General features: G+C 41.0%; 1 protein-coding gene across 3 annotated transcripts in view; it reads left to right on the top strand.

Annotated features, from left to right (window-relative positions):
* ADAM10 (ADAM metallopeptidase domain 10) overlaps nt 1-26,450 on the top strand; it is a 204,777-nt gene that overhangs the window by 175,248 nt on the left and 3,079 nt on the right. For all 3 annotated transcript variants that reach the window (XM_056572425.1, XM_056572427.1, XM_056572426.1), the window contains exons 8-15: nt 2,776-2,959; nt 8,419-8,582; nt 10,886-11,069; nt 12,029-12,179; nt 13,239-13,422; nt 14,688-14,796; nt 16,478-16,698; nt 19,171-19,297. In XM_056572425.1, the coding sequence (XP_056428400.1) occupies nt 2,776-2,959; nt 8,419-8,582; nt 10,886-11,069; nt 12,029-12,179; nt 13,239-13,422; nt 14,688-14,796; nt 16,478-16,698; nt 19,171-19,297 (1,324 nt within the window). The remainder of the gene's footprint in view (nt 1-2,775; nt 2,960-8,418; nt 8,583-10,885; nt 11,070-12,028; nt 12,180-13,238; nt 13,423-14,687; nt 14,797-16,477; nt 16,699-19,170; nt 19,298-26,450) is intronic.

Raw genomic sequence — 26,450 nt, 5'->3', positions numbered from 1 at the left:
TTTATCTGCTTTCAGGTGTGATTTTTATATTGCCCACACCTGTTTCTTGCCCCAGGTAAGTTTAAAGGAGCGTCCCATGCTGGAAACAATCTTTATTTTCCACAATTTTGAAAGGGTGCCAATAATTTTGTTCAGCCCATTTTTGGAGTTTGGTGTGACATTATGTCCAATTAGCTTTTTTCCCTCCCTTTTTTTGGTTTAGTTCCAATACACACAAAGGGAATAAACATGTGTATAACAAAACATGTTACTGCAATCCTTTTCTGGAATACTTCATTTTCTAGAAAAATGTCAGGGGTGCCAACATTTACGGCCATGACTGTACTAAGATACCATGCCACCCATTGTGGCAAGTCTGATTCTAAACCTTGATGACTAGGCATCCTCTACACCAGTGTTTCCCAACCAGGGTGCCTCTAGCTGTTGCACAACTGCAACTCCCAGCATGCCCGGACAGCCAACGGCTCTTCGGTCATGCTGGGAGTTGTAGTTTTGCAACAGCTGGAGGCACCCTGGTTGGGAAACCCTTCTGTAAAGGAACAGTTTCAGTGGTATATTGTCTTGTTATCCACTGCAGCAGCTAAACCACAAATTAACTGTATATGCAAATGTACCATAGAAGCGCTAAGCTTGCGGCATTGCCAAGTAGTAGTGTTATGACTTTTGCTAAACATTTTCATTTTTTTTTTCCTGTGGTTGTTTTTGTGGCTGTTTTTTTTAAAAAAATATTGTAGAGACCCATTTAAAGGAGAACTCCAGACCATAAAAATTGTCCCCCATAGTGCCGGCAGTAAAAAAAAAAAAAAAAAATAAAGAAGTACATACCTTCCTCCGCTCCGGCTGGCGATAGTGCGAGCGCCAGTGTGAAAACGCTTTAGGACACAAAATTCTTCACTACACCGGCACCTGCGGCCGGGGCCGAAAACGTCACACTGCTGCTCAGCCTATCGCCGGCCGAGTCAGACTGCACTGCGGCTGGTGATTGGCTGATTCATCCGACCACCGGCAACAAGGAAGTGGATTGCGGCGGAGACTGGAGTCGGTTACCGGAGGCCCCGGGGGAGCGGAGGAAGGTATGTACATCTTTAATTTTTTTTTACTGCCGACACTATGGGGACCAATTTTATGGTCTGGAGTTCTCGTTTAAGGCGTCTATTTTGCACGGATGATCTCCCATGTTTATGATGATCATCCAGACAACTTGAGCCGAGTGACACTTTCGCAGTAAAACATTTTTTATTAATGGAATCTGCATGCTTTAACCCTTTAACGACGCAGAACGTAAATGTACATCCTGGTACATTTATGTCCTGTACATAACCGCGAGCATCGGAGCTGCCGTGGCGATCCGATCATCCAGAACGGCAGACGGAGGTCCCCTCACCTGCCTCTGCTGCCTTCCATTGGTCTTCTGCTCTGCCCTGAGATCGAGCAGACCCGATCAGAAGATGACGATAACACTGATCAGTGCTATCCCCTATGGGGACTATTAAAGTGAAAAAGAGAAAAGAAAAAAGTTTTTTTTTAAATGTGAGCAATCCCCTCCCCAATAAAAATGTAAATTGTCAGTTTTCCCCCATTTTACCCCCAAAAAGTGTGAAAAAATAAAAATAAAAAAAAATAAAAATAAAAAAAAAAAAATTTTAGAACATTTATTAAACGTATTTGGTATCGCCACGTGCATAAATATCCGAACTATTACAATATAATAATTATCCCTTATGGTGAATGGCGTGAAAGTTAAAAAAAAATAAATAAAAAAAATCCAAGATTGTTGCTTTTTTTTTTTTTTTTTATAACATTTTATTCCAAATAAAATTGATTAAAAAAGTATTAAAAGTTTTATATATGTAAATGTGGTATAAAAAAAATTTACATATCACGGCGTAAAAAATGAGCCCTCATACCGCCGCTTATACGGAAAAATTAAAAAGTTATAGGTCAGCAAAATAGAGGGATTTTAAACTCACAATTTTTTTTTTCATTTTCTTTAAGCGGTATAATAGTAGAAAAGTATGTAATCATAGGTATCATTTTAACCGTATTGACCCACAGAATAAAGAAAATAGGTCTATTTTACCGTAAAGTGTACAGTATGAAAATGTAACCTTCCAAAATTAGCAAAATTTCGGTTTGCTTATAATTTTCCCAGACAAATAGTATTTATTTGGTTGCACCATACATTTTATGGTAAAGTGAGTGATATCTTTACAAAGGACAACTGGCCGCGCAAAAAACAAGCCCTCATCTTAGTCTGTGGATGAAAATATATAAAAGTTATGATTTTTTAGAAGGCAAGGAGGAAAAAACGAAAATGTAAAAATAAAATTTTCTGAGTCCTTAAGGCCCAAATGGGTGAATTTTAGACTTGTGTTTAGACATTGTGACTGGCTACGGGAAAAAGACCAGTGAACCATTTTCACTCTCATGAGAGCTATACAAAATAGTAATTCTAGACTTAACTCCTCCTCCTGCACATCTGCCTGTAAAAATATATGTTCAAACTCCAACATAAGGTAACACATGGACTGTTGAGCCAGTATCATTGGCCATATATTACTAGTAATGCAAATCAAGGCAGTGCTGCTTTGTGTCACATGATCAGGAAATAGCATAAGAGACTTGACAAGCAATTTGCCGAGTTGCGTTAATAAGAGCTTTCAGAAGTCCAATTCTAGAGTCATTGTATTGAGAACCAATTGTTTGTGCCACCTCAGCAGCTATGTTTTGTAGCAGTTCTTATTCTGCATAGTAAGGGTATTTTTTTCCCCCCAGATTAACACTACAGCTGATGAAAAAGATCCATCAAATCCCTTCCGATTTCCCAATATTGGAGTTGAGAAGTTCCTGGAGCTTAATTCTGAACAGAACCATGATGACTACTGCTTGGCCTATGTGTTTACAGACAGAGATTTTGATGATGGTGTGCTTGGGCTTGCATGGGTTGGAGCCCCATCAGGTACTATATTTTTATATATTTTTTTCACTTTTTACCAGAGCACAATCCTATAGATAAGTGTGTTATAGCCCTAGCTTGACATCCTCTCTGCTTGTACAGTAGACTAATATGACCCCTGGTCCTAGCCAAGATAATGTTGTTAAATGTGTGTTATTGTGTAGTTTTCTTACAATCCTGGTTGGTTATAACATTTTTCCAATACCCATTTTCTTTTCAGGGGGTAAACAAGTTAAATACTTTTTTCCTTGGTCTTCTCTTATATGTATAATTTTAAAGGAATGTGTCATCATAAAATGTCTTATTGTATTATGGTGCCTTCCACTGTGGATTTGAAGTTGCTTGTCGTGTCCGCAATTGCGGTTTCTACAGGATAACTCTTATGTATTTTTGATTGGCATGTCAATAAAGGGATTCGCTTTGCAAAATCTTTAACTTCTGATTAAAGAGGTACTCTTGTGGGATTTTTATTTTTTTTAAAATCAACTGGTGCCAGAAAGTTTAACAGATTTGTAAGTTACTTCTATTTAAAAATCTTTTCTGTCTGACCACAGTGCTCTCTGTTGACACCTCTGTCCATATCAGGAACTGTCTAAAGTAAAGGCAAATCCCTATAGCAAACCTCTCCTGCTCTAGACCGTTCCTGACATGGACAGAGGTGTCAGCAGAGAGCACTGTGGTCAGACAGAAAATAAATTCAAAAAGAAAAGAACTTCATGTGGAGCATACAGCAAATAAGTCTGGAAGGATTAATATTTTAAAATAGAAATAATTTACAAACCAGCTGATATTCCACTGGAAACTGACATACTGATCTATACAGAGTACTTTCCAGCAGTCTCCTTCTTATCATCCCAGACTGGATTAGAGTAAAAGGTGACACCAGTAGATGGATAACACTGGATATAACACCATTCAAAATAGCTCACAGCTCGACCTTTACCTTCCTGTTGATTGACCTATTGACAAATAACAGAGCAAGCCTAGTAAACGGTGCCTTTCATGTTAATACGATCTGGGCAGGATTGATTATGTTCGTGAGGTTTGCTGTAAAGAATATATCTAAATGTTGTTCAAGGGGTTGTCCAGGATTAGAAATACCCTGCTTCTTTCTTGCAAAAAAAAAAAAAAAAACAGCACCACTCCTGTCCTCATGTTGTCTGGTATTGCAGCTCTGTTCCATTGAAATGAAGGTTTAACTGCAGTACTAAAAAAATTGTACTGTTTTTACAAAACCGCTTTTAGTTTATGTAACCAAGAATATGCTTGTGAACGGGGATGTGGAGTCGGTAGATAAATGTTCTGACTCAACAGGTTTTTTTTGTACTTCCGACTTCAACTCCCCGACTCAGTCTCCTCTGTATTAATATGCAAATGTATTTATAAACACTTACAGTTGAATCCAAGAAGCTGTTCCACCAAGTTCTTCTAAGCTCTCCTAGAAGAGAGGTAGTTGGGCAGAAGCTGCTGCCTTCTCCTTTTTGTGTGCTGATCTGCTGCTGAAGATAAGGCAGTGGGAGAATCCAGGAAGGAGCATTTATTATAAAGCATGATTTCCCTAGTAGAATCCCATAGTCATGTTTAAAGTTTAAGCTAACAATCGGAGTTTACAAGTTTTTGTAACCCAAGCTGAATGGCAGCCGTTTTCCAATGGTTTACAGTTTCAGTCTTGATCTATTGACCCTCCATTCCCTTCACTTGTACAAGTGTCTCTAGTCCTGCAAAAAACATATTTACTTAATTCCTTATCAGTGATAGGCCAGGTTACCCATGGGTTCCCTGTAACAGCAGAACACAACACTATGGAAAGTATAAGTATTGCCGCCCCTAATTGTGCGTTGCGTGCCATATAGTGAAGCACGTGAAAAGCTTCTTCACGGTCACTTAACGTGTTCGATTTGCGGTTATGTGAGGCACTGCATGCATTGGTCTTTATTCTTACAGTAGAGAAGTCAATATTATAACTTTTTGTGAATTGGGACATTTAAACTTGCTTTTTTTTTTTTATTCCAATCTAAATTTAGTAGGAGTCAGTCGGTGCATTGTTTGCCGACTCCAGGTACCCAAAATTTCGTCCGACTCCACAGCACTGCTTGTGAAGCTGCACACAGTGCACAAGGGCTTCACAAGCATATTCTAGGCATATCCTTATAAATAAGTTAGGCTACTTTATACTTTGGTAGTCAGGACAACAGTCGGAGAGCTAAGTCCTGGAATTTGATTGACACACAGGGGCTCGCTTACCTGCGCTAGCCCAAAGAAGCACTGCTGCGCGCTCCAGCTGTCAATCTACTGCGCAACGTAAGCCAAGAAAGGTGCCTGTTGGCCTTACTCAGAGGAATTATAAAGCTGTTTTTTTGTAAGTATAAAGCAGCCTGATGTGTGTGCGGCTTCTCAAGCATATTCTTGGTGAAAGTTGTGCATAAAAAACAGCTCAGGTAATATGGCGGATCCTATAGTATTGTAGTAAAAAAATATGTAAAATTACAATCCGAAAATAGAGTAGAAAAAAATAACCTATTTCATGATCTGGCTAAATATATGTGTGTGTGTGTGTGTGTATGTGTGTGTGTATATATATATATGTGTATGTATATATATGTGTATGTATATATATATGTATGTATATATATGTGTATGTATATATATGTGTATGTATATATATGTATATGTATATATATGTATATGTGTATATATATGTGTATGTGTATATATATGTGTATGTGTATGTGTGTATGTATGTGTGTGTGTATATGTATGTATGTATGTATATATACAGTATTCCCTTTTAAGAGAAACCAGTCTGTAAGCATGGTGTCTGAATACTGTTTCCTGTATGTTTCTGAAGGGTAAAATATCAGGCAGAATATGCATGTATGGTAACAGGTGGGGCATGTATGGTAACAGAATCACCACCAGGCCTCTTTGTATTTCCTATAGAGAAGTCTACCGCTCGCTGTCTGTGCACTTTTCCTGTGATGTGCACATTGTTGCATAGAGCATTGTCTGCAGCCTCTACTTTGCGTTTTCATGTTACTTAGACTCTGTATCCGACAAGACAGAAGTTAGAATAAACTCTTCTGAAATGGTAAATTTAGCAATGGTATGGGGCTAAAAAGCAGATGTACATACAGACTTCAGACAATTCAGATTTGCTGTTGGTTTAATTGTGGAACTGTAAAAACCGCAGCAAACTATTGACCCCAGACAATTTCCACTATGTGTGGGTTTTCTAAACACTATTTTTTTGCATTGTACTAGTGTGCGCTGTGGATTTTCAGCGCAAAATTTTAAAAAAATAAACAAATCTATTGTGTATGTATGATGATAAAAATAATAGTTCTTTATTTATATTGCTTGCACAGATTTAGCTGCTCTGTACATTTAAAGGAGAACGCCGGTACGTAACACCTTTTTCCCTATCCTCAGGTTAGGGATAAGTGTCTGTTTGCAGGGAGTCCGACCGCTGGGTCCCCCCAGCTCTCCTCATGCACAATGCAATCTCCGCTCTGTGCAAGGAGACTATCAACCACCGCAGGAAGCTGTGGTCAGCCCGCCACCTCTATGCATCGCTATGGGAGAGCCAGAGATACAGAAGGATGTACATAAGAGCTGGTGTTCTGAACACTGGGTGCCGAGCGGGAGAAAGTGGGAGTCCCAGTGGTTGGACCCCTGCAATTACACATCCCCTATCCTGTGAATAGAGAGGGGTAAAAATAGACTTCACCAATGCCAAGGGTCCCTTAAATTTTACTGCTCATATATTCCTGTATTAGAAATAAAAATGAGAAGACTGCAGGTGTTTTCTCACAGCAGGGGATGCTGTTTCCTGCATTTGCAGCTACAGGAAGCGCCTCTGAGAGATGGCTCCCGAACAATGAATGTTCTGTTTTTATGACTACCCACTTGTAGCGCGCATTAGTGCAGTATGCTACAGGCATGTGACTGCTGGCTAAATGGCTTCCTTTATCCTCCTGAATTCTTGTCACTGCGGTCTACACAAAAGCATATGCAGTGGCTGAAAGCGGAGGTCAAACCATTATTCAAAGGTTCTTGCAGAGATGTGCCTCAGGGTGCTCTAATAAAGTGGCGCATTTTACTTTATACAAAAAAAAAAAAATCCTATCTTATCGTATTTTGGATAATTTCCTTGCCTTAGAACTGCTTAAAGGAAATAAATAAAAACAAAGCAGGACTATTGGGGAAAAAAAATATAGGTATATATATAAAAATATATATTTATTTAGCTCTGGGTGCTTGTGGGCTGTCATGCCAGGGTTCTTTCACCTTGTATTTTTGTGAAAAGTAAGCAAAAGAATGAGGTTTTGACTGTGAAAGTAGCGTTTTTTTCAAACAGTGTGTCTCCACCTGTTCCAAAACTACAACTCCCAGCATGCCCGGACAGCCGTTGGCTGTCCGGGCATACTGGGAATTGTAGTTTTGCAACAGCTTTGCTGAATTTTGCATTCCGGAAGTAAATAAACAAAAGATTTCAGTGCAAAGGTGTCAAATATCTTGAATTTGCCTGTGGAATTTGTTGGCTGTCACAAATTGAGTTTTTCTTGGTTTTATTGGGCCTTATCCTGACCATTTCGGTATAGTTTAACCTGTGGTTTTCTTTCATTTAAAGGAAGACTGTCAGCCTGTTCACACACACTAATACACTGGATTATAGTGTGGGTGAACAGGATTCCATAGAGGAGTCACTTACCTAAATTAGTCCAGTAGGTCCTGAGATACCGGCTTCTGAAGATCCGTTGCCGAATTCCGGGAATTGCGTGCTGGAGGCGGGGTCTCTGCGTGCTGGTGGCGGGGTCTCTGCCTCTCTTTGTCACGTCCTAATACCGCCCCAGCTATTTGAATATTCATATTCTTCAACTCCATGTCCTAACGACGTGGAGTCACAAGTCACGTTGGAGCAGCACTCACTCGTCAGAGCTCATGCGCCGGAAGATTTCACCCCTGCTCTCACGTCCTCATGACGTGAGAGCACTGCATAATGTGAGCGCTCTGCGCAGGGTCGCTACACCCGGAAGTCAGGATTAGCGAGGCTTCACTCAAGGTATGCAGTGTGTGTGACTTGTGACTCCACATGGAGTTGAAGAATATGAATATTCAAATAGCAGGTGGGCGATAATAGGACTTGACACAGAGAGGCAGAGGCAGCCGGCCGGTGGGCCCCGCCTCCAGTGCACAATTACCGGAATGCAGTGACGGATCTTCAGAAGCCAGTATCTCAGGACCTACTGGACCAATTTAGGTAAGTGACCCCTCTATGGAATTCTTTTCACCCACACTATAATCCAGTGTATTGGGTGAACAGGCTGACCTTTTTACTTATATTTAGATCACTATTTTTTTTTATTTATTAAAGTGACGACAACTTGAACTCTGTTATATTGTTACTGGTATATTGTTATGTATTTTATTAAGAGTGAAAATTTCCAATGTTGTTCTTTCAGGAAGCTCAGGTGGAATATGTGAAAAGAGTAAGCTTTACTCAGATGGAAAGAAAAAGTCCTTGAACACTGGAATCATCACTGTACAGAATTATGGTTCCCACGTTCCTCCCAAAGTCTCTCATATCACTTTTGCTCATGAAGTGGGACATAACTTTGGCTCACCAGTAAGTATGCAAAAATGTTTTTGAACAGAATTGCTTGATCTGTTGGAGAGTTTGCTTTAGGCCTGATAGTTCTATGATAAGATAGATATACTGTATATATTTCTATAATTTCTTCAATGGGACAAGGTAAGTAAAGCTTATATACAGTATCTGTGTACTTGATGTTCTCCGATTGGATCTACCAGGTGCAGTTTTTAGTGCAGTTCTGCAGCATTTGAACAGCAGAATCCACACCCAAGTAGTTTGCTTGTGACACTTAGGCCACCTGCTGTTGCACCAAACCAGAGTTATTTTACCATAATTCCCTATGGGTTCTTAGCACATCAAATAAACAGACGGTTAAGCTGCACAATAGCATAATCTAATACATTTCATTAGCATTTATAACTATACTGTACTCCTTTCTGGATGGATGTAGCAGAGTACAATAATTTTTTAAATTTTATTTTTTTTCCTTAAAGGACATCTGCAGCGTGATTAACACTTATCCCCTATCCACAGGATAGGGGATAAGTGTTTGATCACGGGGGGTCCGACCGCTGGGACCCCCTGTGATCTCCTGTACGGGGCCGCGGCTGTCCCGTGCAGGGGGCGTGCCAGCTGCAGCATGACGTTGTGGTCGGCACGCCTCCTCCATACATCCCCCAATAGAACTGTATTGGGATGGAGAGGAGACGGGGCGTCACCGGCGACCTCTAGGTCGACGCTACGCACCTTAGCGCTCACTATGAGCGCTAATGGCAGCGCCCTGTTAGGGAGATCGCGAGGGGGGGTCCCAGCGGTCGGACCCCCCGCGATCAAACACTTATCCCCTATCTTGTAAATGTAAGTGTATTTTGCGCTGCAGTTGTCCTTTAATGCTGTGCTGACATTGAAACCATAATAACCCTTAAATTCACTATAAGTTATATGTCAAACAACTTACCTACTATTTGATAGACGACTATTCTGCAATCTGTCATGCACTTAACAGAGAAGCCAGGGCTGAACTCTGCAAGAAGGGGATGGTTAAGGGGAAGCTAGTGCTGTTCAGCTTTGGACACTTTTCCTTGTGTAAATACCAGTGTTAGCTCTACTCTGTCTACACTGTACTGACTCCTAAATGTAATGTCTTGCCTCCTTATCCCTTTAGCCTATCAGCATCAGTTTAGTGCTTAGTGCAACCACTTCCTTGCTGTGCACCGGTTTCTTTAATTTCAGCTAACATACCACCTCACAAAGCTGATGCATTAATAACCCCCTTTTCTTCCATTTGACAATTATAATAGTGTACATGTAAATCATCCTCTAGCACAGGGCCATACTGCTGAGTCTAATGCATGTTCACCAGCCATGTGTCATGGCATAGTAGTAGGTGCTGTTCTGTTATTGGCAAGATGAGTAAGGAAAAGAGAGTTCCTGTTTAACAGCCCAGATTTGGTCCTGCCCCTTGAAAATGAGATAAGAAATTGTTTTATACCGTGAAGGGGACTATACAGGGCTCAAACTACAGAGAGAGCACTAAAATTTCCCTGTCACCACTCTGAAGGGTTAATCTAACAAAACCATGCAGGTTTTTAAATATCTTTTTAAAAGTTACCTACACTTCAAATCTTTCACAAAGCCGGTTCATTGTGTAGTAATTATTGTACACAGTTTTATTGTTCTTATTTAAAAGACAGATTAACACACAGATACATTTGTACATGCTGTGAATTATTTTTATTTATACACTAGCTGAGTACCCGGCGTTGCCCGGTTTTTCCTTCCTAATCCTTGTTGGGGAGGAAAATAAACAAAGAAGGAAGCTTTTTACTTCATATCCTGTCCTCATATATTGTTGTCATATCCCGACCTCCCATCCCGACCTCCCATCCCGATGGGGGTGAGTAAGGGTTAAATCACCTATCCTATGTTTGTTGTTGACATATAAGTAACATGTGTGCCAAGTTTCATGTTAATATCTTTAGCCGTTTGGACGTTTTTGTGGAACATACACAAATACATACATACACACACACACGTTGAGTTTTATATATATATTAACTTTTTAATTATTAAAACATTTTATTGCATAGGCTCCAAACTTTGCTCCATTCAGTGTTTTCTTCAGCTTTGCTTACTGCATGTGTTGGTGTGTAGTTTGTGAATGATATAGCGGTACTACCTTCACACCTGCCAGAATATAAAAAAAATATGACCATAAAGCTTTTGTTTCTTGGAACTGCTTCCTGCAACCTCATTGTACCTAAGTGTGTGTGTAATGTTCTTTTCTATTATTATTAATAATAATAATGGAGACTCTTACATGTCTGTTTCCACAGCATGATTCTGGCTCTGAATGCACACCAGGAGAGTCTAAGAATACAGGATTTAAGGAGAATGGTAACTTTATCATGTATGCCAGAGCAACTTCTGGAGACAAGCTTAACAACAACAAGTTCTCAATTTGCAGTGTCCGCAATATAAGTCAAGTCTTGGATAAAAAAAGGAATTTATGTTTTGTTGGTATGTATATTTGTTTTAATTTATTTATTAATTTTTGAAAATGCTCCTCCTCCTAGAGATTTACTATTGAACTCTGAGTTTAGTTTATTTTCTTCACGTCTGTCCTTTTGGATATGTTGAGGTCTTTACGCATTTGTAACAGGGATTTACTATACTAGAAAATGACATTTTTTTTTTATGGAATATGCCAGCACTTTCTCATCTTTGGGTCTGATTGATCCTGAAAATGGTTCAATTAAGGGAACAGAACTTTGAATCCATTGTGGTCCCATCGGTTATACACCTTTTTTTTTTTTTTTTTAAAGTGATGTCCTAGTGATATGCTATCAGTTTGCAGCTCTTGGTATCATGTTTGCTCCATGTCTTATTGAAACCATCAATAAAATGGAGGTTTGTTTTAATACACTTGCCCAGTTTTATTGCCTTGTTCAAGATAAAGAAAAACCTGTCTGGTTTGCCCATAGCAACCAATCACAGCTTTGCTTTCATTTTACCATAGCAGTTTGAGAAATGAAAGCTGAGCTTTGGTTGCTATGGGCCAAGACACTTTTTGTCTCATCAGAGCCACCCATTTTGCAGGTGTCCTGTGGGCATAGACTTTTAAGCCAAGACTGCATGGTGACTTCGCCGTGACATGGGTCTTGTGGCCCAAGATCACTTTGTCATGCTCCCTAAATAATGCTGCATCAAAGATAATGTAAATGACTGGGGTCACATTGTGATCCACAAGTGGCCATGAATCCATCCTGGAATGATTTCTGCTGCTTGATGGGTTGAGGCTGCATGCCACTTGTGGGTCACAACGCGCCCTCTTCAGTTGCCTTGTCGGCGATGCAGCACTATTCGGACGAATGACACAGCAATCTTTGGCCACACAATATTTGTTACAGCCATAGTCACTATATGGCAATCATGGTTTGTAGATTTCTTTACCAAACTAATGTATGTATTTGTTACAGAGTCCGGTCAGCCCATCTGTGGTAATGGCCTGGTTGAGCAAGGAGAGGAGTGTGATTGTGGCTATGTTGACCAATGTAGAGAGGATTGCTGCTATGATGCCAACCAGCCAGAAGACAAGAAGTGTAAATTAAAACCTGGAAAACGCTGCAGGTATGTGTATGCAGAGTGAGTCTCGTAAACTCTGGACAGTGTGAGCGCCGATTCTCTGTAAAAACAATAGCCACAGATTGTCATTTTCTATTTACATAAAATGGAAGGAACGGTTAGGCATGGAATTTGTCATTCATTATACGCATTATGATTGCATTGTGTTGTGAAATACAGTTTGATTTAAAAAAAAATTAGTTTTGCTCCAAATATGTTTTGTGAGTCACTAATATGACTTTAGTTTGAATGGGTTATCCAGGATTAGAAAAACAGAGCTGATTTCTTTAAAAACAGCACCATACCTGCCCTCGGTTTTTCTGTTCCTGAATAACCTCTTTAAGGCTTTGATTAAATCCAGATGACTGAATTTGTATGAATACATCTCTTATCAAAAACAGCAATATTTCAGAAACATTTTTCACTTAAAAAAACAAAACACTTTGGCAAACAAAACTTTCTACTTAGTAGTGTGTGAAGTGTGATGACTGTCTTCTCTGTCTAGCCATAGGTACTGTGAGAAATGCAGTTTGCGTTAGGACCATATTAGTGGGAAAGACCATTTCAGGATGACAAAAAACATAAATGGCATTGACGAAGAGGCAAACACGAGCCTTCACCTATGCTTCACTAGAAAGGATAAAAAGTTTACTGTGTGCTTTTATTAGTACAGTATAAGTATTACATAAATTCACAATTGAAAGATTGCAAGTCTGACAAATCCCTACGCAGATTCAAATCGTTGGTACCAAAACTGTAGAACTGTTCTTTTACTGATGTCTTTATATGCCTGTGATCCCTGAAAGTCTGACCGATTACTGAACACACATTACTGGCATGTGTCATCAATCATATGTCCACACCGTAATGAAAATAAAATTATATTCCAGATGAACTTTTTATTGCTAAACGTTAACAGACCTAAACAAGCAATGTGGGAGGGACATAAAGACAGGTTACAGTCTAAACCTCCGACACTAAATTACAGTGGCATAGTTGGAGTTTTGAGAAGGATGAGGATTTTAAAACCACAGCTTCTATATCTTATTTCACTCTGTGTTTCAGTCCCAGCCAGGGTCCTTGCTGTACAGCACAGTGCAACTTCAAAAACAATGTTCAGAAATGTCGTGAAGAATCAGACTGTGCAAAGATGGGAACCTGCAATGGTGTTTCTGCACAGTGTCCTCCATCTGAGCCACGTGTAAACTTGACTGAGTGCAACCGTGAAACCCAAGTCTGTATCAATGGGGTGAGTATTAGATGACCAATTTCAACCCTATTTTACATCCGTAGTTTACCTCTGCTTCTGTATATATTCAAATTAGCTCACCACACCACCTTCACAGGTAGTGCGTCCTGCAAAAAAGCTCAGGCTCCACTTAAGAAGCCTCAGAACTGATTGGGATCTATGCCAAGCCAGAACTCCGGCTTGGCATAAATCCCAATCAGTTCTGAGACTTAAGTGGAGCCTGAGCTGTTTTGCAGGACGCTCTACCTGTGAAGGTGGTGTGGTGAGCTAATTTGCATATTTTTGTACCCAGAAGTATGTGTATATGTATGTATGTGTGAGTATATATATATATATATATATATATATATATATATATATATATATATATATATATATATATATATATATATATATATATATATATATATATATATATATATATATATATATATATATATTCATATTCTCAACATGCAGTGTTGCAATTGAGTTTGTCCTACATAAAATTTCTGTACAAAACCTGCTGTACAAACTGCTCTCACCGCAATAGAACTCGCCACCAGAGAAAGCTCTATACAGTCTGTTTTGTCTCTTCCCAGTGCTAATTCGAAGTGCAATATTTTTTCACATCCAAAAGAAAATAGCAGATTCCAGCTCCCAAAAATGATGTGAAAAAATTAAGTTCAAAATTTTTCACATGGTTAATTTATGGGAGCTGGAATCTGCAATTCTCTTTTGGATTTGTTCACACAAAGTGTGCGGCTTGGTTCATTTCCGTGCTTCCAATGGGACTTCTGGAGTTCTCCTAAAGATTTCCATAGGGTGGTGAGCTGGTTTCTCTCTTTTTTTTTTTTTCTATTTTTCTATTTTTTTCACACTTATTTGCACTTTTTCACCATGCGGAATGCAAACCAGAGGAACTCTAACAAGACCTACATAGGGCAAAGGGCTCTATTACACAGGGCCCATTACACAAGCCAATTACACCACTCGGTATTGGGCAGCCAGGGCCGCACAAACAAACATGTAATCTTACGTACAGCCATTGCTGGTCACACTTGCTCCATTATGCAGGGCGGTGTGCATCCAAAGAACATTGTTTTTGAAACCTGTGAAAACCCTGTGATCAGCCTATGAATGAGAATTAGTTTTTTTGGCTGATTTCTGAGCCTATTGCACAGAGCGATTATCGGCCTATTCTGTACAACCTAAAAGATAAGTACAGCCCACAACATCACATTTATTAATGTTTAACTTCTGGCTGTATTCTGCTTGTCACACAGCAATGTTCAGGATCTATCTGTGAAAGGTATGAATTGGAGGAATGTACCTGCGCCAGTACAGATGGGAAAGACGATAAGGAGTTGTGCCATGTCTGCTGTATGGAAAGAAGTGAGTCTTTTTATACTTTTATTTCAAATAAAGATTGAGGATTTTCCTAATTTTGATACCTTTTGATTGTAAGACATTGGTCTGGCCAATTTCCATGCATCTCATGCATGACTGTTAAAATAGTTTTATGCTACTGAAAATGTGGGAACAGGAACGTACTGGCCATTTCCAGTGTCTCTGAAAAAGAGAACTAGTAGAACCTATAGCTTTTTGTATGACTGTTTATTGGATTCTCCCCTATTTCTAGAAGATCATAACATGCGCCATTATTTTCAACCATGTGTTAACAGTTTCCTTCTTGCCGATTATGCAGTTTTTATTAACTAGACAACCAATAGCTATTAGGATATATAAAAAAACACAAGATTTTCTAACAGTTAAACTGTCCAGTTCAGACATTGCAACTAGAGATGAGCGAACTTACAGTAAATTCGATTCATCACAAACTTCTCAGCTCGGCGGTTGCTAACTTTTCCTGCATAAATTAGTTCAGCTTTCCGGTGCTCCGGCGGGCTGGAAAACGTGGATACAGTCCTAGGAAAGAGTCTCCTAGGACTGTATCCACCTTTTCGAGCCCACGGGAGCACTTGAAAGCTGAACTAATTTATGCAGGTCATCAACTGCCGAGCCGAGAAGTTCGTAACTAATCGAATTTACTGTAAGTACACTCATCTCTAATTGCAACTTCCAAAAGTAATCAGCTCAGTGAACTTGTAGTTTTTCTTTAATGTGTTATATTCAGTATTTTGGTCTTTATTTTATTTTGTGCCTCAAAAAATGTTTTCTTTTCCTTTGAATTGCATTTAATTCAATAGGAAAATGTCACCTCGTGTGGTTTAAGGTCATGATTATAACAGCTGTAAAATTAACGGAGTAATCCAATCTCAGATTGTATTCCCTATCCATTGGATAGGGGATTACAAGCTTAAAGGAGTAGTCCGGCACGCACTTTTTTCCTTTTATTCCGTCCGGTCTGCAAAATAAAAGAAAACACACTTTCTCTTACCTGCCAACGAGCCCCCAGAGCTCCGGTACACTCCGGTACAGGTGTTCGGTCCCCGGGCTGTATTCTTCTTACTTCCTGTTAGCCCGGCACGTCACACGGAACTTCATCCTATCACCTGCCACAGCGATGTCCCGCCTCCGCTGGTGATAGGCTGAAGCTCCGTGTGACGTGCCGGGCTAACAGGAAGTAAGAAGAATACAGCCCGGGGACCGAACACCTGTACCGGAGCTCCGGGGGCTCGTTGGCAGGTAAGATAAAGTGCGTTTTCTTTTATTTTGCAGCCCGGACGGGATAAAAGGAAAAAAGTGCGCGCCGGAGTACTCCTTTTAATAAATGACACCTCTTCATTCATTCTCTATGGCGCAGCCGCACATTCTAAAACAGTATATGGATAGGAGGTAACACGCTTAGATGGGAATACCCCTTTACATGCAGGGGACCTATTTTGGGTCTATTCTGAAAAAAATAAGTGGGATGTCAAGTGAAGTGGGATGGAATAGGAATACCCCTTTTAATTTACTTCCTAGCAATTGCCCTACACCGGTTACCATGTCTCCTCAGCCTTGTACCTCATGTCTGTTTTTTGTTGTAATGCTCTAAATCCTGTCTTTGTTTTTTAAGTTGAATTTCCTTTACAAGTTAATGTAACTGATTATATTATATGTATGCTTGCAGATAAGCCGCACACGTGTGCCAGTACTGGTTCTGATGTATGGAAAGTCCACTTCAGTGGAAAAACTATTACTCTGCAGCCTGGCTCCCCATGCAATGAATTTAAAGGATACTGTGATGTGTTCATGCGATGTCGATTGGTTGATGCTGATGGTCCATTAGCAAGATTGAAAAAAGCCATTTTCAATCCAGAACTTTATGAGAACATTGCTGAATGGATTGTGGTATGTATGGATATTCTGAATTCTGTATTTAGTTTCTGTTACTTTTTTGTGCTCATTGTCTTAGTTTCTATCATTACCATGTATTTGGTGTGGCAATGACATTTAATTTTATGAATTTTTATATACCTTGTAGGATCGATCTCTGTCTGTCTGTCTGTGTGTGTCTCTCTATCTATCTATCTATATATAATTGTATATGTATGTCCCTCTTCAGTCCCGTAATGCGATATTCCTGTGAAAAAGCATGATGCTTGGGCCTAGAGTGTCATACTGTCGCTCAGTCAATCAATGCCCAAGGTGGGACCTTGCTGCAGCCAGTGATTGGCTGAATGGTGGTATGACACTCTGGACCCTGACATCACTCTGGCCATTATCCTCTTTCACAGGAACTGTGGCAGGAACTGGAGGCAGGACCAAATTATATAATGTAGAATGAGCATTCTTAAAAATAAATAAATAAATAAAAAAAAAACCCTGTCCCACCAGATGACCACTTCAACACACATTATTCATTGTTGGTTGTTTTGTTTACATGGGAGCTACATATGACTGTTGTTACTCAACAGCATTCACCATAGAAATATGTCCGGACACTGCAAAAATGCTTAACATAAGGGATTTTTTACAGCCCTTGGTTCAGGCAGCATGAAACTCTTGACAGGTTTTCTTAAACGCCGAATATTCAAACAAGCTATGTGGGAGTGGGTGTCCCAAACCAGACAGACCTTTTTTGAGGGTTATTTTTGCAGATAATGAATTACATGTTTCTTTGTGTATGATCTTCCTTTGATTTGAGGACCTGCAAAGAACACAAAGAAACAAACTCTCTAACCACATAACTTCTGTTCTAATCTGTAAGCCCTTTTCTAAATCCTGTCTAAAAGCCAGATTGTCAAGTATCAAACATCTGTGAGAGAGATGTAGTATCATTTTTTAATGGAAAGTTGTGTCCCAAAGCTGTATCTAAAGCCTATTACGTTACTTCCATTGAATTTTATTAAGCTGATTTCTAGTAGACCATACAAAGTTTCTGTAAAAAGTTGCAGACAAATAAGGGGTCACATTTCATGACAAGCGATAACCCACCTGAAAGCCTATACCTACAGCTTTGAGTATATGTTACTTTAAATACAGATTTTCTATTAACAGTGGTTTCACATGGATGTAATAGTTTTTTTGTTCAGATGTGTGCATCTATCTATAGAAACTGGCATTATAAAATATTCCTTTTATTTAAACAATAAAGAATGAAAATCAATACATCTACATAAGTGAACATGGAATGGGTGTCTGGTGATCACTTTAACCATAATGCCAGCTATATATTGATGTTCATGACCCCAAATGTGAAATATATCAATCTCAACATATAAGGTGCCAAAGTGGTATTACTGCGGTTTCACACTGAACCTGCTAGTCCTCTCACAAATTTGGTCCTGGGTCATACAATTTTTAATATAAATCATTGCATATTGCGCTTAACCATAGTGGAACAAACACCTGAGCGCCCCTCCGACCTTGATGCCTGTTTCTGATCTTTATCAAGATGAAATCAGAAACGTGCGTCGCGTTCGGAGGGAACTGATCTATAGAAACTGATAGTTATAGGAGTAAGTAATACTAGGACTGATTATAACCAAATTCAGGGATAAAAGGTTAACAAAAGTTTTCATACCCGAAACTGTATGATGTCATAAGCCAGAAGAGTGTGTGTTCTATTGTCTTGTTAAATTTTGTTGCAAACATTGATTTTCAATTTTATATATGTATTCCTTGTTTCACACTAGCAGAAATCATATTGCTAGATCTAAAATGGGAAGTTTCAGGTTGCAGATTCTATCACGTGCCCACCTTCTGTCTTATATGTGATGTTTTCCGCCATTAATGTACTTACCAGGTCTAACTCTATCCAGCTTCCGAGATCATATTAGATTAAGTTTTTAAGGATTGTATGATTTTGTTCATTGCCTATATGTGGTGATTTGTAGATACGTAATAATAGTGCATTAAAATATATTGTCACTGAATAGCTGTCAAATGATTGCCTTAACAGACGGGGTCCTTAAAGGGGTACTCCGCTGCTCAGAGTTTTGAACAAATTGTTCCGAACGCATGAGCCGGGAGCTTTTGACGTCATAGCCCCGCCCCCTCATGACGTCACACCCCACCCCCTCAATGCAAGTCTATGGGAGAAGGCTGTCAAGCTTTTTTATATTTATTTATATATATTATTTATAGCATACCATATATCCATTACAATATTGTGTTGCATTTACATGTTGTGATCAATTCCTGTTTCTTGATTTGATTTTCACACAAAAAAAACCAGATGCATTCTAATACTATCCCACACACTACTCAAATTTTTTTCCTGCAAATTGACCCGTTCATTGTATTAAAATGTTACCAGTTAAATGTATTCATGCAGTGTATGCTGCAGTTTAATGACTTTGCTGTCTTCATTCCTTCTAGGCACACTGGTGGGCTGTTCTCCTAATGGGAATAGCATTGATAATGTTAATGGCTGGGTTTATTAAGATATGCAGTGTACATACACCAAGTAGCAACCCCAAGTTACCTCCACCAAAACCACTACCAGGTAAGAACAAGGAATGGTTAACACTTTGTGCTAAAAGCAGCAATATGTTCAAATGTTTAGTTTCTAGTGAATTTTTGCACTGTTCATTGTGAAAATAAAAATTTGTTAAACAAGTGTTTAACCCCTCCCCGCACAATGCCTTATATAAACGGCGGGTTATGCAGCTAGTTCACGCATCCCGCTATTTATATAAGGCATTCTGTTAACCCTGTGATGCGCGGCATCGCATAGGTTAACAGGCAGAAGTCCCGCTGTTACCGGCAGGAGACAACTTCTGCCTGACATCCCAGGACCATCTGTGATTGGTCCTGGTCAGCAATCACTGTGATTGGTCCCTGTGGACCAGCCACAGTGTCTCAGCTGCTTTGCTACAGTAACACCGGCTCTGATGCTCTCACTTCTGTCTGAGTAGCAATCGGAGCCAGAGTTAGGCTAAGTTCACACTATGTTTTGTAACTACGGTTCCCGTATACGGCTGGGAGGAGGGGGCGGCGCCCACACTCAGCCGTATAGGGGAACAGTATTTAATGCATGTCTATGAGCCGTCCGGAGTGAACCGCAGCCTCCGGTCGGCTGCTTTTTCAGCCGAATGCGGTTTCCCGACCGTAGGCAAAAACGCGGTCGACCACGTTTTTGCCTGTGGTCGGGAAACCGCATACGGCCGAAAACGCAGCCAACCGGAGGCTGCGGTTCACTCCGGTCGGCTCATAGACATGCATTAAATACGGTTCCCCTATACGGCTGAGTGCGGGCGCCGCGATTAAGCCCCCCCCCCCCCCCCTCTTCCCAGCCGTATACGGGAACCGTAGATACAAAACGTAGTGTGAACCTAGCCTTAGTGTAGCAGAAGAAAATATAGTTTATAAAAGCTAAAGAAAAAGTCATAAAGAGCTGTGGTGCCCATTACACCTGCTGCTGTCCTCCATCCATCCATCCCTCCCTCCCTCCCTAGTACTGAAGCCTGTGGATCTGACAGGCTGCAGTAAAGCTCTGCATTGTGACTCAATGTGACTGTTACTGTACAGTTATATAAAGTTATATAAAAGTGTTACAGTGCCAGCAGTGCCCCTTTCCCACTGACAGATGCTTCTTCTCATTCATTCATTCCTTCATCTAGGGATGTCCCGATACAATTTTTTTTTAAGACAGAGTACGAGTACCGATACTTTAATTTTAGTACTTGCCAATACTAAGTACGAGTACTTATATTTTAAAGGGAATCTGACACCAGGGTGACCCGGTCTCTGGCGCTGCTTACCGTGCTGATATGTGGGTTCCTTGTTGTGTACAATGGAGGCGGCTGCTGTAGTAAGAGCCAAGATTTCTCTCTTCTCCATTGGGCAGAACAGCGAATTTGCATTGGCGGGGAGACCAAGGGCGATTGCGCTGATGATTACATGGTGAGCAGCGATAGAAATCAGGTCACCTGCCCTACCTTCTTATAAATTCAAGTTAGTGCAAGTGGCTCTGCTGTAAGATTGCCTTTAATGGTAGGGAATATAGATAGGTGCAGACATTAGGAGCAGCCACCCTGTAGACTGCAGCCCACCCCCCATTGTAGCCAGCAGACCCCCCTCCCCCTGTAGATAGCAGGCCTCCCCCCCTTGTAGATAGCAGGCCTCCCCCTTGTAGTTTCTCACTTGCACCTGTCCGGTGTAGCCGCTCTGCAGCCTCGTACTCATGACTGCCGTTGCCCCGTTCTGCCGTCCGCATCATGGCGTCTTATGGAGGAGCATTTGACATACACGTGACTCTGCTTCCTCTGTAGCGTTACACTGGGCGCAGTGGAGTGAAGTGTGTGTCACATGCACCTCCATAAGACGCCATGATGCGGACGGCAGAACGGGGCAGCGGCAGTGATGCGGACGGCAGAAAGGGGCAACGGAGCAAAGCACTTCACCAGGTATCGAGGGACATTAAACGACTCCCCGATACCATGCAAATACCTGGTATCTGCCCCGATACTAGTATCATATCGGGACATCCCTACCTTGATCCATTCATTTATTCATTCACCAGCTGCTGTAACCTGTGATAGTGAAAAGGCTACAGTGAAGAAATTAGTCTGTCACAGACCATAACAGTGACAGTGAAGAACAAATAATAAAAATTACTGACGGTGCCCCTGACGTGTCTGTCACCCTTTAATCCCATCACCACCTTGTACACCTCCATACTACCCTTTTAAATTTTTCCTTAGTATGTCACTGATTTGTGACAGCAGTGACAGTTCGCCACTGTGTTTTCATTCCTAGTGGTGCTAAAGTTTTGCTTTTTGTTTGTTTTTCCGTTAGTTACAAAAAAATATTTAATAAAAGTGAAAATGTACCGTATTTATCGGGGTATACCACGCACCAGCCAATAACACGCACCCTCATTTTACCAAGGATATTTTGGTAAAAAAAAGTTTTTTACCCAAATATCCATGGTAAAATGAGGGTGCGTGTGTGCGCGTGTATACCCCGATACACCCCAAGGAAAGGCAGGGGGAGAGAGGCCATCGCTGCCCGCTTCTCTCCCCCTGCCTTTCCTGGGGTCTAGAGCCCTGCTGCCGGCCCTTGTCTCCCCCTGGCTATCGGCGCCGCTGCCCGTTCTGTCCCCCTGACTATCGGTGCCGGCGCCGATAGCCAGGGGGAGAGAAGGGGCAGCGGCACCCATTGCCGGCGCCGCTGCCCCGTTGCCTCCCCCCATCCCCGGTTGCATAATTACCTGTTGCCGGGGTCGGGTCCGCGCTGCTTCAGGCCCCCGGTGTGCGTCCCCTGCGTCGTTGCTATGCACGCAGCGCATAGCAACGACGCAGGGGGACGCACACCGGAGGCCTGAAGCAGCGCGGACCCGACCCCGGCAACAGGTAATTATGCAACCGGGGATGGGGGGAGGCAACGGGGCAGCGGCGCCGGCAATGGGTGCCGCTGCCCCTTCTCTCCCCCTGGCTATCGGCGCCGGCACCGATAGTCAGGGGGACAGAACGGCAGCGGCGCCGATAGTCAGGGGGAGAGAAGGGCCGACAGCAGGGCTCTAGACCCCAGGAAAGGCAGGGGGAGAGGAGCGGGCAGCGACGGCCTCTCTCCCCCTGCCTTTCCTGGGGGTGTATCGGCGTATAACACGCCTATAGACTTTAGGCAAAAAAATTTTGCCTAAAAAGTGCGTGTTATACGCCGATAAATACGGCATATATAACATTACAGTGGTAGTGATTTGTCACTGATTTGTGATAGTGACAGCTTGCTAGTTTTTTTTTTTTTTTCTTTCCTATACTGGTCTCACCGCCAGCGTAGTTCTAGGGATCTGTTCAGGACAGGGGTGACAATTCGCCACTATTTTGTTATTTGTAGCGCAGTTACATCTTTTTTTTCTGTAAAAAATAAAAAATGTAAATACAAAAAAATATATAGTACTAGTGTTAGTACATCAGAGACCCTTCGCCACAGTTTTTTCTAAACTAACAGTGTCTTCTGAAAATATGTCAAGGCGTCGCATGTACAACACTGAGGAGGCATATGCCTTCTTGGCATCTTCCTCCGGTTCAGACAGCGGTGAAGAGTTGCTATATTTGCCCTCTTCTTCTTCTTCCTCATCCTCTACTGATTCTGATGAGGAACCTCCTCGTCACCGTCCTAGGCATAGTACTGAGCCAGGTCCTAGTACCAGTACTGAACCAGGTCCTAGTGCCATCTCTGAGTGTTCTCTGGCTTCTAGCTTTATACCCCATTTGCCTGAGTTTGTGGCCACTGCAGGCATTTGTGTTAACACCACAGGATTATGAGAAGCTGATTTTTTTCAGCTCTTTTTTTTTTCAGAAGAGTTGATTAGCATGATTGGGGAGGAAACGAAGAGGTATGGCGAGCAATTGTGGCGATTGTGGCCCATCCACAGGCATACCATTCTAGGCCTTACCAGTGTGTGCCAACCAATCCACTGGAGTAAAAAAAAAAAAAAAAAATATATATATATATATATATATATATATATATATATATATATATATATATATATATATTATATAAATAATAATAATAATGGGCAAAATTAAAAAGCCCACAATTCACTCTTATTGGAGTAATGATATGATTTACCATACTCCATTGTACAGTGCTGTCATGCCAAGGGCTTGGTTTGAAGTCCTCCACAAATTCTTATATTATGCTAATAATGAAAATTGCCCACCCCCAGTGATCCCACTTTTGAACGCATATTTAAAATTCGGCCCCATGTCAACTAGTTAAACCGAAAGTTTTCTGAAGTGTACACCCCAGAAAAAGAGATTGCAGTAGACGAGTCTCTTGTGCTCTTTAAGGGAAGGTTGCACTTTAGGCAATACCTGCCTAACAAACGGGCCAGGTATGGTGTAAAACGTTATAGATTGAACAGGCTACACGCACAAATTTAGAGTATGAGGGGAAAGGCTCAAAAATAGAGCCCCCAGAGCATCCCCCCCTATACTAAAAACGGGAAATATAGTATGGGATCTAGTTCACACCCCCTGCTAGGTCAAGGTTATAATATCTACCTTGACAATTTTTTATACTAGTGTCCCGTTACTGCAATGCCTGTTTGCCAAAGGTACTATGGCCTGTGGTACCATTAGGCGAAACCAAAGGGATCTTCCAAAAAATTTTGAATGGCAAAAATTGAAGAAGGGAGAAAGCAAGGCTGTGTGCAAGTACAGGGTGGGCCATTTATATGTATACACCTTAATAAAATGGGAATGGTTGGGGATATTAACTTCCTGGTTGTGGCACATTAGTATATGTGAGGGGGGGGAGTTTTGAAGTTGGCCATTTTGAATCCAACTTTAGTTTTTTCAATAGGAAGAGGGTCATGTGACACATCAAACTTATTGGGAATTTCACAAGAAAAACAATGATGTGCTTGGTTTTAATGTAACTTTATTCTTTCATGAGTTATTTACAAGTTTCTGACCACTTATAAAATGTGTTCAATGTGCTGCCCAGTGTGTTGGCTTGTCAATGCAACCCTCTTCTCCCACTCATAACACACACTGATAGCAACATCGCAGGAGAAATGCTAGCACAGGCTTCCAGTATCCGTAGTTTCAGGTGCTGCACATCTCGTATCTTCACAGCATAGACAATTGCCTTCAGATGACCCCAAAGATAAGTCTAAGGGGGTCAGATCGGGAGACCTTGGGGGCCATTCAACTGGCCCACGATGACCAATCCACTTGATGTGTTTCCCTCTTTATGCACTGAAGCTGGCACGTTCCCTGAGTTTTTCCAGCAAGATGGTGCACCACCACATTATGGGTGTCAGGTCCGAGCATTCCTACGTGAACAGTTTCCTGGAAAGTGAATTGGTGGTCGTGGGCCAGTTGAATGGCCCCCAAGGTCTCCCGATCTGACCCCCTTAGACTTTTATCTTTGGGGTCATCTGAAGGCAATTGTCTATGCTGTGAAGATACGAGATGTTCAGCACCTGAAACTACGGATACTGGAAGCCTGTGCTAGCATTTCTCCTGCGGTGTTGCTATCAGTGTGTGAAGAGTGGGAGAAGAGGGTTTTTTTTTTGTAATAGGAGAAAAATCACTCCAAAATTTGTAGCCCCATTTCTCTCGAGTAAGGAAATACCCCAAATGCAGATTTAAAATGCTGTGCTGGCGAACTACAGGGCTCAGAAGGGAAGGAGGCAATTTGGCTTTTGGAGAGAGAATTTTGCTGAAATGCTTTTTGAGGGGCATGTCGCATTTAGGAAGCCCCCATTGGGCCAGAACAGTGGTTTGATTTATTTTTTGTACTTCTAAAAATAAATAAATCCTTAACTACATGCATGAAAATTAACAAGCTTAAAATTTTCATCATCTTACCCCTATAACTTTTTTATTTTTCCACAAACAGGGCGGTAAGAGGGCTCATTTTTGTGCCATGATCTGAAGTTTTTATCGGTACCATTTTTGTTTTGACCCTGCCATTGACCCTGCAGTTTAATTAACAATATATTTTTATGGTTCGGACATTTACGTACGCGGCAATGCCCACATATGTTTTTTTCATTTACACACTTTTTTTTTTATGGGAAAAGGGGGGTAATTCTGATTTTTATTAGGGAAGGGGTTAAATCACATTTACTTTTTTTTAAATAACTTTTTTGATGCAGTGTTATAGCCCACTCTAGGGGCTATAATACAGCATACACTGATTGCAGGCGTCAGTGTTTTCTGCGCTTGATTGCTCAAGCCTTGGAGCAATTAAATGCAGATCGGACAGCCGGGAAGAAGGTAAGACAATTCCAGCTGTCCTCTCAGCTGTTCGGGACGCCGCGATTTCACCGCGACGGTCCCGAACAGCTCCGCTGAACTAACCAGCAGTGTATTCTCCCGTTTTAGACGCCGCAATCCACTTTGATCGCAGCGTCTAAAGGGTTAATACTGGACATCAGCCCGATCGGCGATGTCCGGTATTAGCTGCGGTTCCTGGTTGCTGATAGCTTTCGGGACCCCGCGGATACGAAGCTTCACAGATCGGGAGCAGGCCACGGACTTAAGTATACATCCATAGTCGTTGACCGGGCTTTTTTTTTTTTCTATTTGACATGTGTCTCTTTAAATGGTAACTTTAGAATGCTTTTCTGAGCTGAATGTTTCTGAGATTGTTTTTTCGTGACATATTGAACTTTACAAAAGTGGTGCATTTTTGTTAACATGCAGCACATTTTGTGAAAAACTCCAAAATATTGTGAAAAACTGGAAAATTTCTGGCTTTTTTAATGGTGGTCACTGTGCAGTAAAAGTGATGTTTATTCTGTGGGTCTGTATGATTATTGCGATACCAATGTTATATAGCTTTTTATGTTCTTTTTCCTTTTTTGAGCAAAATTCTTTTTTTTTTTCCTTTTTTGTTCTATCATTTTTCGACAGCTGTAACTTTTTTTTATTATTCGTCCAATGCTTAGGGCTTATTTATTGCAGGAAAAGCTGTACTTTTTATTGGTATCATTTTTGCGATACATGCTACATTTTTGATCTTTTTTAATTCCGCTATTTGTACCAAAATTACTGAATTTTGCGTGCTTTTTTGTTGTTTTTTTCTTTTTCTTTACGGCGTTCAACGTGCGGGATAATTTACACTATAGCTTTATAGTACATGTCATTAATGACGTGGCAATACCTAGTATGTATATGATGTGTGTGTTTTGT

The sequence above is a fragment of the Hyla sarda genome, chromosome 4, assembly GCF_029499605.1.
Source record: "Hyla sarda isolate aHylSar1 chromosome 4, aHylSar1.hap1, whole genome shotgun sequence".
Classification (NCBI taxonomy): domain Eukaryota; kingdom Metazoa; phylum Chordata; class Amphibia; order Anura; family Hylidae; genus Hyla; species Hyla sarda.
This window is presented reverse-complemented; position numbering and strand designations above follow the sequence as displayed.